Source organism: Centruroides vittatus, unplaced genomic scaffold (assembly GCF_030686945.1).
Source record: "Centruroides vittatus isolate TY-2023 unplaced genomic scaffold, ASM3068694v2 scaffold_324, whole genome shotgun sequence".
NCBI classification, from domain to species: domain Eukaryota; kingdom Metazoa; phylum Arthropoda; class Arachnida; order Scorpiones; family Buthidae; genus Centruroides; species Centruroides vittatus.
Genome location: NW_027122701.1, coordinates 2,575,673 through 2,588,293, shown reverse-complemented (window position 1 = coordinate 2,588,293; position 12,621 = coordinate 2,575,673). Strand labels below are relative to the sequence as shown.

Sequence of the window (12,621 nt, the reverse complement as noted above, 5' to 3'; positions counted from 1 at the left end):
ATCTTATATAGATTTTAAGCAATTTCTAAAAGATAAAATATGTGGAAAAATAGTAGAATAGTCTTTACTGTAGTGGAACAGAGCAAAATGCCAGCAGCCAGATAGTCAGCTGTCTCTTTCCATTCAATTCCGAGTGATTCAACCATCCATTACTTAGACAATGAACAGTTTGCCCATGTGTCTCCGATGCTCTGTTTTTTGTCATCTAATCCCGTCAATTCACATGTCTTTCTGTCAAGTTTCAGAAGTATGTTGACGCTTGTCACAAATTTCACGACGGTTTCCGTCTTCTTTTGTATTTTTCAAAGTAAAAAATTTTAAATATTTTATATTTATATAAGTCTTTTAAACTTAAGATCTATATTTTTACTCTGTGTATTTTTCTTTCTTTTTTTTTTTTTTTTTTTTTTTTTTTTTAAAAAAAAAAATTAGTGTTGGATGTGAATTAGTGTTGGATTGGATTGGAAGGATGAGGCAACGCGACGTATGAGCATTCTATTAAGGAGACTTTCTACGGGAAACTGTCCATATTTAAGGGTTACACACGTGAAGAAAACCCAAAAACGTCAAGTGAGATGAGGTAGGAACCCGCGACTAATCAAGATCACTGAACAGTGGTGTTAGCCACTCGGAACAATTCGTGTTGGAATCTCCATCAACAAAGAATTTACTTCATTTTAACGCATCTCAATTTTTTATTACCTTTTTATATCGATTTTAAAATAAAAATTGTTTCACATTTTATTAAAACCATTGTAAAAATTGTTTAAATAATCCTTTTTTAATTATTTTTTAGAATTTTTCAAAAATTCTTACAAAGAACGTATTTAAGTAACGTCATATTAAAATTTATCGTTTTTTTTAAATAGTTTTTCATTATTTTTTGTCCGTAGAAAATATTTTTAATAAATTTTATATATTCAAAAGCTAACTCATCAATTAAAAGTATTCGTTTTACTTTATTTACCGCGGTTATATTTAATAATAAAGAAATGCTCACTGCATTTAATATACCACAACACAATTTACTCTGTCAACACTGAGACAATTCAATTATCTCCAACACCAAAATAGCATATTGACACAGTATAGCAAATCATTAATAACTCAATAATGCGATATTACTTCAAAAAGTAACCGTTATTCATTTATATTGTTTCTAATACACACACTTAACCAGTAATTAATTACAGTTTGACGTATTTTTCGCTCGTGTACACCTAATACACGTAATTGTTACATTAGCATAATGAAGACAACCGAGGCGATGGTGTGTATATAAAAAAATAAAGAGAAAAAATCTATTTTTAGTTTGTTTAATAGTCATTTGAAGAGTTCTGATATTGAGTAAATCCTCATGCAAGTTGGATGACATTCGTTTAATCAGCAAATCTTTCTTCTCTTCGACTTAACTGTAATTCCTTATCTCCCATACTTATTTTATTGCTATTGCTAGGATCATTAATTTTTCTGTTATTGCTCCTCCTGCGATGTACTGTCCAACGTGAAGAAAATATTCCTTCTTATCTGTCTTTAACGTGGTATACCAATTACGTTCGCTTTCTTTACTTCTAATACCTTAACGTTTGCTAATATCTCTATCTACCGCCGTCCAGATTTATTTTTATTATAAAAAATTTAATAAAAATTTCTAAACACAATTTTTATAATGGTAAAATTCTGTCAGTAAAAGAAAAATTGTTTAGGTAATGCATCCTTCCTTCCCTTCCAGCAACAAAATAACAAAATGTTATTAAAAAATCGAAAATACTAAAGTTACAAATGAAAAAAATATATATATTTAATTTTAATTTTAATTTCTGGATTTTTTAAATGAAATAATTTACAAATTTTCGAAAAATTCTTACAAAAGACTTTACATTTGTTTTTTTCCTATTGTGACGTTATTTTTCTTTTCAACGATTCTGTAAAGCTTTGAAGTAATTTAAATCGATCTTCTTTTACTGATTAAGTTAATTAAGAATATTTTTATGCTTTGAAATTGAATTCAATGAAATTTTTCTAATTATTTGTTTATACTAAGATACAAGAATAGTTTTTGAATGAATAGTCTGGAATAATATATGGAGGAAAAAAAAATAAATTGTAATTTAAAAGAATTAATAAACATTATCAAATACATTTTTAATGAATATTCATAGAAATATTTTTAAATATTCATATAAAGTATAATCTTTATAAATTTTATACGCACGTCAGAACCAGATTATTCCCTTAAGTGCATATTTTTGAAGTTGTTTACTCATTTAAAATTCTATCAAATGCTGTACCGATACAAAATAATTACAGAATCTTCCGTTCTATAAAGTATAATTATCTCGTTCTGATAATTTCTACGAAATTTGCATACTTTTAAGTGATGGCATAATGAAGTGGAGTGGAGTGATGGAATAAGGCAATGCGCAACACATGGGCAATCTGCCTCCCGGGAGGACTTTTAATGGGAAACTGGCTTCTATTTAGGTGTTAAACACGTGAAAACTCCACGTGACCAGCCCGTTGATGGGGTGAGAATCCGCGAGAACAATGTTCAGTGGTTTTATCCACTCTGCATAATAAAAAAACAAGTTATAAATTTCAAAACAAAGACTAGAACTGAAAATATGTGTTTATAAACCAGCAATTATTTATTGTGACATGGTCACAATGCCGAACTGCAATTTTTAATCATATTTTGATTTCATTTAAAATGTATGCTTTCCACCTCAAATTAGTACTGTAGTACCTTGTTCCTGTAATCATACTTTTCCGTTGGCAATGGAGCCGTGCTGGTGATCTATCTAACTGCTTTCAGGGGAAGTTTTGAATTTAAATTACGTGACTTTCAGTTTACTTCAGACGTTTCTATATAGTTAATCTAGGCCTCCTGTCCCTATGCTTTCTACATCTAGTCTTGATATTCATATATCTAACTTTGTTCTCAAGATCAAGGAAAGATAGACAAACGGACGGACAGATGACAGTGGGAATTTATAGGTCTACAATTTTTTCAAATTGGAGCCCAATAAGTTCCTAGCGAACACTTGTCATTTTAATAATTACACACACAGTATGTCTCTCAGATGTTATATTATGTATGAATTTGCGAAGATAAATTATAAAATCCCTACTAAGTGCTTATCTGGAGAAAGAGAAACTTTCGGATGGAAATTGCTCAGTTCTAAGAATCGTCTTCAATGAAGTTTATTTTTATAAATAAGTTATCGACTGTCGAATAAATTATCATCAGCTGTAAAAACATAACTTAGAAACAGTTCATGAATTAAGTTTTCACTTAAACATGCGACTTCAGAAACTAATTACAAAACAAGGATTTTACTCTGAACAATTGCGAAGATACTTCTATGTTTTTATCACCAACTATCTTGCATATTTTATTATTAATTAATGATTATATTAATTAAGTGCTATGAGATAATTAACACATCCCAATCTAACGGAAAACAACATTTATCCTGCCAACAGCTCCACAACAAGAATTAATTATTGTGTTGAATCATCAATTTGCCGCGTAGGATCAATTGTGTGCTGGAAAGATGTATTGTTAGTGGAAGATGATTAAGAAGAGCGTTGTTGACACGTGAAATGCAAAGAATTGGTCAGCGACGAATCTTCTTTATCATCATCAAACTGTCAAAAACAGAATCCTCAAACGTATACATGTAACTTTTATAATGAATACAAACCCAGAGTAATAAGTAAATTTAAATGATTTTTACTGTTTTATCAATGAAATTCATTACTCGATAATACAAGAAATTAAATTATTGTGTTACATTATTTAATTAATTACCATAATTTAATCGATTTACTAAATTAATAAGGAAAGGAAAGAAATTAATTATGATATAATTAAGAAACATTAAATTAATTATACACTTCACCTTTAAAAAAAATAATAAATTATATATGTACATATGTATATATATATATATATCGAGAGAAGTATTCTTACGCTCAGCTTCTTGAATTTTTCATGAAATTAATTTTTAATAAGTTCTAAAAACTGATGCTTTTTAACATAATAAATATTAAATAGTAAAAATTTAATGTCAAATCTTCAGTTAACTGCGCGATGGATTAGTTCAAATTATAAATATTAATTTTTATATATTTATAATTAAATAATTAATTAATCTGTCGAAAAAAAATGCATACAAAATAACCTGCAAACAACGTCCATTTTTTACGTTTACGTCAGTGTCCGTTACTCGCAGGTTTGATTTATTTATTAATTGATTTGATTCGTGTAAATATCTGTTTCGGAAAATCATAATTTTTAGTTAAAATTTAATTTTTGCAAATGTTTATAATTGATTATTCAGTTTTAAGTTCTTTTTTTTATTTTAAATTTAAATAAAAATCACAATAAATGTAATGAGATATTAATGGCCATCCAGTCAGCAAAACTTAATATCAGAATAATCGTTAAAATTTTGTCAGACAGGTTCGATTATTATAAATTTTTGAGAAATTTTAGGGGGAAAAATTAAATCGATAAGGATTATAGAACATCTTTAAATATTCAAAGTTTTAATATAATTTTTTAATAATTAATCTTTAAAAATAATTAAAGCAAAGACTCAAGAAGAATTTCTTTTAAGTAATTTACTATAAAATAAATTTGAATAATATGCAAATTTTAAAGAAAATTTGGTTAATTTACTTGATAATAAACGCATTAAATTATTCAAATATTTACGTAATTTATCTCATCAGTTCATTTAAATGTCAACTATTAAAAGAGATTGACGGATTTACAAAATGATCAATGACATGAAAAGATGATTGCTCTTGAATTGTTTATCACAAAATCTTTAAGGTTTTATTGTTTCTAAAAGTCTTCTTGTGTGTATTACTTTATTCCAATAATTGAATTAGATTGGAGCAGAAAATTAGTTCAACCTCTGTTGAAAGAGAAGATAAATGATACTTTAGCAATTAAGGACACAAAGTTTAACAGAAAATAATTACAGTTTTCTCCAATTCAAAGCTATACACGCTTATTCGCGTGTATAGCTTTGAATTGTATAGCGTGTATATCCTAGGCCCTATAAAAGCTCTCGACGGACCTGTCGACACGTGTTTTTTTATTTTTATGTAAGCATTTTGCGTTTATTGATCCTACATTGTGATAAAATTATCTTCATTTGATTATCCCCAATCTAGCTATTTCATTATCTTCACCAATTTCAGATCTCTCGCACCTTATCTCACAATTTTTAAACGATCTCTTTTAATATTTGTCTAAACTCCAAGTTAATTAACTTGCTTCGTTCACTCAGTTTATTTCACACTTTTTCGGTTAAGTATGAATAATTTAATGTGTAATGAACACACCGCAATCACAATTATTATTCGAATAATTTAGTTTCTAACTTTAATACACTATTCTAATCTATATTAATGAAATCACTGTTGTAAAGATTTGATTTAATAATTACCATTTCGGGATTTTAGAGTTAATTATATAGATTACCAATTGCTCTACTCAGATTTTCTGTATCATCATAAACATTAGAGATCCTCATTTAGATGTATTACAAATTCTCGTTAACTTTAACTTAATCTAAATAAAATCACGCATAAATTAAAGGATCCAATTAAAAAAAAAACAGTACATTAATTTATTTTATATTATTTAATTTAAAAGTTTTCTTGCTAGCTAATAATTAGTATCATTACAGAATTACACCTTTTTTATTATATAACCCGCATGTAGTGCAGTATTTAGGAGAGAAAAACAAATATAATAAATGTTTATCGAGTGAACACTTAAGAAACTCTTTTATTTTGTAGCTACTGGAAATAAAAAATAAAATAAAATAATTTCTATCGAGATAATATATGTATATATATATATATTTTTGAATTAAAATTTCAAGTAAAATAAATCTTTGCCGTTCGCATTTTGTCGATTTATTTTCACAAATTTCATCATTAGGACTAAATAACAAATTTCCATTTAAAGTATCATAACAATATGTAAAGTAAATAATTTAATTTAAAGATATAAAAATAAAAACCTGTGTAAAACGGTGGAAAAGATTGGGTACGGTGCGGTCCGGTTTACACAGGTTTTATTGTATATTTAAATTAATTATATATTTTTCGGTCATATACAACTTCTTTCAATTTAACATATTCTAATATCGAATATAACGATATAATTTTGTTTGTTATTTAAATATTTAATTTATGAAACTTTACATATTGTTTTTTTTATTAGCTGGTTAATATATATATACATATATATATATTTAACATAGCATTTTCTCTAAATATATAAAAGATGTAATAATGATTTGTAAATGATAGTTTCTATATTTCTTTAAGAAAATATGAAGAGGATAATGATTCTTAACTGAATCAAGATTATTCTTCGAATGCTATGCAATCTTCCTTACAATACGTTACATTTTCCCTTATTTAATAGCATTAACAATAATAAAATGCAGAAAAATTATTGTAATTTTCTTTTCTCCCTTGTCTATTATGTCATTAAATTCACTTATCACAGAATTATTAAATGATTATCAATAAAATATTAAGAAGAAAAATCCAAAAAGACGATAACGAGCGCTTATAATTCATTTATAACAAATTAATGATGGTAAGTTTGCTTGCGCTCTATCTATTTTTTTTTTAATTTCATAAACTTTAAAAGATATTAAGACACTAAAAAAAAAAAAAAAAAAAAGGAATTATTCAAAGATTCGATAGTTTTTGAAAGACAGGAAAAGAAAATAGAGCGATGAGAGCGTCAATGATTTATATATCATTAGTAGACGAGATTCTTTTTTAAAATGGGATATGAGGCCAAGTCCTCCCACTTTTCCCTCACCAACCAGCTAATCATTAAATGGACTTGTCTTACCTCCTGTCTATATTACTCGATAAGTATACACACGTCATAGGAAAGACCTATTTTAAAAGAGAGAGGGGGAAACTAGACATCGAAGAGCTGTAATCATGCACAACAGATGTCGAACGAACAAATCCGTAAATGTAGTCTACAATTGCTTACATCGCTGCATATCATTAAAATTGTTATTATTATTTTGTTAAATTTTATTCTCGAAATTTAATGATAATCTCGCGTATTAAGTTTATGACTCATTAAAAAGCAAATATACTTTTTCTTATTTTTTTAAAACAAATAAATGTGCATAAATATGAAGTGGATCGCGCTTTTCCAATGAACATATGCTATAACTAATTTATAAGAAAAAGTAGTAATACAATTAACTGCCATATTAATTATAAATTATAGTGCAGAATGTAAATACTTATTCAAAATTTTAACGTTAAATATAAACTAGAGTAAAATTTATAGCATATAAACCAATTATATTAATTACTGCAGTTTAAAAAACTAGTAAACTGTTTAACCAAGCTGTACAACATTATCGTGCAGACAACCAGGGCTTCCTTACAGGGCTTCCCTTAGGGGCCATGAAAGTTTCAGAGGGAAGTCGATGAAACTTTGTAATTATAAACAATTCTACATACTTTTCGCTGTAAGTAAGTTTAGAAAGATGCCTTTTAAAAATTACTAGAACGGTTGTTGCGTATAAATATAATACATAATATTTAGAAATTAATAATATTTTTTAATAAATATTAAACATGTGCTTCAATATTCGGCAAGTAGATTAATTACCGTAGGAATATAAAGGACAAATTAATTGCATACTTCGTAAGATAATAATATCTATAAATTACTTGTAATAAAGTAAACATTATCGCTGATTTTAGATGAGAATGTGTCGAAGAATTGGTCACTTCTAATGATGGGAGTGGTGTGGCAGAAACGTTATCTGTCTTTCATATCATTAGTGCTTTCCTTAGTAGAGGCTACCGCAGGGAAATCTGACTTCTGAGTCAGGAGCAATCCATCTGGATCTAATTCACTAAGTGTCATATATCTATCAGCATCATTAGAACACGCTGTTTAATATGTAACTACGAAAATCACGTTAATCCGAATGTAATTAAGGTAAAAATTTGTATATAATGCAATTAGCATCGATGATCAATTGGCAATCAGAGGTGCGGAAGAATAACGATAAGAGAGACGAAAATCTATCGTTTATGATACAATTTCGAATATTTATTTAAGAATTTTGTCGCTTAATATAGATTTTTAAAGTTTGTTTTCTAAATATATCTTCTGAATATATTCTAATCGAAAAATAAATAAACATATAGGAGATTCTATAGCATATATTTAGGCTAATCATTAACAATTTTAAATGTCAAGCTTTTCTTAAGAGTAAAATATTGGTCAGCTAGGAAGAAATAGGAAAAATTATAGGTAAGTGGGGCTTCTAGTTGTCATAGAAACGGATAATCGAAAATTGATGTTAGTGTGTATCAGTTGATTTTTTTAGAACAATTTTTTCACTCTAGATTACTTCACAAAATAGAACAGTGAATTTATATCTGGAGATGTATTATTAAATTTTCAATTGCAACTTACATTTATATAAAATATAAATGACTTAAGGTGCAGTAATACTGCGTATCAAGAATTTATTATTATATATTCCTTAAATAATATCTTGTAAAAATATTCTATCTTAATGAAGAAATAGAAGAGAACGTATATAAGTCTGATCGTCAGTAAGAATGAAATATGACAACGCCCTCAATGAAAAGAAGGCACGCAAGAAGACCCCATAACATGGACTATTCCATAGATTCAAGCAAATAATATACTTAAATTTTATATATAAGTATATATATAACTGCAAAGCAATGATATGCCAAGAATATATAATCTCGGAAATATGACTTGATCGATAATCAAGTGCTTTATCTAGAACGATACATAAAAATCAGTACACTTAAAAATTAATATTTGCGTTACTGTATTAAAAATTAATTCGTGTAATATTCGGTATTTTACACGACTAAAAAGTTTTATGTGGACCATCCCTGTTGCTCCAATATTTTTGTCGATAGTTTGCTAGTTGTGTTTACGACTAGTTCCTTAAATAGTATAGGGGCTTATAGTTATTTTTGAAACTGCTAAATATAGTTCAGTTGTCCAATGTGAGTCCATCTGTTAATATATGATAAGTTGCTTTTTTGTTATCCTTACATCAAAATATCGAACTAGCAATAAATAGTTGGATCTATCGTTTATCGATCGTTATACTTATTATAGCTAGTCGATTTTCTCGTTGTATACTTTTAAACAAATAATCTATGCTACCTTCCTGTCTTCGTTTTTATGGGTTAAAGAAATTAAAACTTGCATTATTTATCATCATCAGATCCCTTCTCTCTTCCCATTACGTAATTTTTAACGCTTGTTCATCACGTGATATTTTTCCAAGTGTTTTTTCATCTCTCCACATATTAATTCCCTCCGAACACATAACACATTGACAGAAAACCAGACGGAATTTTACCTCTCTTCTAGAATAAACGAAAATATGGTAGCCTGTAATTTGGTGATTTTTAACTATTTTCTAATTTTAAAATATATTTTAAAAAGTCTGGACGAAAATTAACGAAAATCGATGAGAGGCGAACGAAAGCTAACAGAAATTAAAGAACAAAGACCAAAACGAAAAGAGAAAAAAAATGCGCTAAACTGCAATTAATAGTTCGAAATGTGCAACAAAAAATATTGCTATTAAGAAAAATTCTTAACTATTTAACTTAAAAATACAATAATATAACCTTAATTTATATTAAGATAATATATACCGATTTTCTATACTTATATAATGTCAATAGCATCAGTTTAATAACAACGTGCATGCAAGAATATTTGGTATTTTTTTCACTGTGAGAATCGCAAAAATGATTAACGATTTAATGTAGCCACGTAATTAATTTAATATAATGCAATTTATTTAAGATTAAATGTTTAAAAAATTATATGCATATACACATTATATATATTAAATTTCGCACACAATAATTGTCTACACGCAACAAAATTTATTGAATAGTAAGCTACTTACAATAATATGTGATAGGTAGCAGATTTATATCCTCGAGGCCTCTCTAAAAAGTTATACACCAGTGCTTGCGTTTTCCTATATCTAGGATCTCTGTGCCTGCTGGTTTTAATGGGTTTTCCTAGTAGACTAGTACGCGATGCCTGGGCCGTAGGACCAGGGCTTGCACTGAAAGTGGACCCCTTGTCACCACACTCTATAGTCAGCAGTTCCAGTTGTCCAGCCACTGTGATGGGTGGATGGCTTTCGGTCGGTTGATTGAGAGCGGTGGCAGCTTCTTCACTAATTTCTTGCTTTCCCCACCTTCGTACGGGAGACATGATACATTAATTCTAATTCCATACTATATGAGGCCAGCGGTTAGTAACTGCATGCTTTTCTCACGCTGGATCGTTTTCGACCGAACAACTGATGTCAATAGCACAACGTCTACCGCAGAACTGTTGCGCACAGCCAATCCACCGAACACCGCCTTCTAATGACGTCATTCGTGGATCAATGGCTGACTAGGCTCTCCCCATCTCTCCGACCGAGAACACGTGGCCCCGGTATATGGCCCTAAGCTTTTCTTTGTCTCCGACATATCCAAATTCACCCACTCTTTGTTCCGGCGGCGACGTTCTCTGCAGCTCTAACCTACGTAAAAAACTTGAAATTTACGAAATTCAACGCTACGAAAATTTCTCTCTTAATTCGTCGCTTGACAAAGTTACCGTAATAGGAAAAATTTAATGAGGGAATCGGCAGCTTACTGTTATTTCCCTCGTAACTAAGATTACACTCATCGCTCGCTCTCACTGGTAAAATTATCGTTGCCGGTCACGTGACTGGCAGTAATGTTACTCGCCCACGCGGTGACGTCATTAACAGCTGTATCGCAGAAATACGTAGAAAATAAACCCCCCAATATTGAAACTGTAAAAGTGGAATTCTTACTAGTTACTTTGAATTTTCTCTGAATTTACAGCGTAGTTTATTATGTAGACTTTATCTAATATCCACATATGAAACGTGATCGTGTTGCCTTAATGTTTTATATTAAGTTATAAAAATTAAATTTCTGGTAATTGATAATTTAATACAATAAATTATACAACCGGGAACAACGTAGCGAGAAACGAAATTAAATAGAATTTTAAGTTTGATTACCTATCAAATATTTGGAATAGAATTCAAATATTTATTAAACATTTAGAAAAAAAAAATTTTAAGTTTAATATAGATTTATATGAAAAGAATATATACAAAATGTATAATATATAAGCTTACATTTTACAATAATATTTAGATATATATATACACATATGCCTAAACGTAAGCACACTCTAATATAGTTTATATTATAGTATATTATAACTGAACATATATGTTAAAATATTTAATATAGCATTATTGTACAGTTTATTATTTAAATATTACTCTCATTTATTTGCTTATTTAGTATTATTTATATAGGATATATAAAAGAAAATAGTATAGAAAATATTATAATTATTTATTTTTTACATTTTGTATATAAGTTTATAAAAGATCTTCTAATATGATAAAGGTCAAGGACAAAGTACAAGTTATTACGATAAATTTAAATGGATTTGAAATGAAATAAGGAGTGAAAAGTAAAATTAGCTGCAATCGCATGATAAATTACAAAAATAATTTGAGAAAGTCATTGGCTCATGTGCAAGAAATGGCGAATTTAAATTATTCCACCTACATGTATAGAAACAATGAAAATCGATGGAAACACGATTTACATTAACACTTGTCTATCCAGTCAAATAAATTATCACTCGGAATTTGATCAATTAATTTTAAGATCCCTTAATGAAGTGGAAATTTCCTCAACATCTCAAATTGATTCTCTGTTATTATTGACATTCTAAAATATTCGTATCTCCAAACATGCCAAACATCAGCCTATAATTACAACGAAGATAATTCTTTCTTATAAATATTTACCCATTTAAATAGGATTAGCTTCAATAAAAATTTTACCTTGTTTCCTTCCACAGGTTCTCTCCTTTTTTTAAATTGAACGAACATGTAAAGACAGAAAATAGAAAGAAGAAAAAGGAAAAAAAAAAAAAAAACGGAGTGAAGTGCAGAATTTCTTTCTCTTGTTTAAGTGAGGGGTTGTGTAGAATGACGTATTTGTCACGTGTCCGTGACATGTCGCGACATAAATTTTAATGGTCTCTTGTCAAACGTGTTCCGATCCGAACGACTCTTAAGAGTGATAAGGGTAGCATTGCGTGCTGTTACAAAACTTGCTCAAATAACGGAAGTTTAGTATAATGGATTGCAATTTCCCTGTGAATAAATAGTTTCCATTTTTAATATAATTTATTCGAGGCGAATATTAAGTTAAAGAATTTTTATTATTATATAATCTATCTTTCTTTTTATTCTTCTTATTTTTTTACTTAAATTTCCGGTATGTAAACTCGGTTAACAATACGCTTTTTTATGTGGCCAGTTTCAAGAAAGAAAATTGCCACCTCGTTAATCTAAGCTATATCCGTCCCTATCCGTAGCACAGTATTAAATCGAATATTATCAAACAGAGCGGAAAGAAGACTAAAAGTCCATATTGGACTTCTTATCCAAGAGACGTCTATTCTAT

At 28.6% G+C, this 12,621-nt stretch overlaps 1 protein-coding gene across 1 annotated transcript in view; it reads right to left on the bottom strand.

The window, feature by feature from the left end:
• LOC136988190 (potassium voltage-gated channel subfamily KQT member 1-like) overlaps positions 1-10,796 on the bottom strand; it is an 84,889-nt gene extending 74,093 nt beyond the window's left edge. Inside the window, exon 1 of the mRNA XM_067286020.1 lies at positions 10,002-10,796. Within this exon, the coding sequence (XP_067142121.1) occupies positions 10,002-10,318 (317 nt within the window). The 5' untranslated portion in view covers positions 10,319-10,796. The remainder of the gene's footprint in view (positions 1-10,001) is intronic.
• Positions 10,797-12,621: the final 1,825 nt, after the last annotated feature.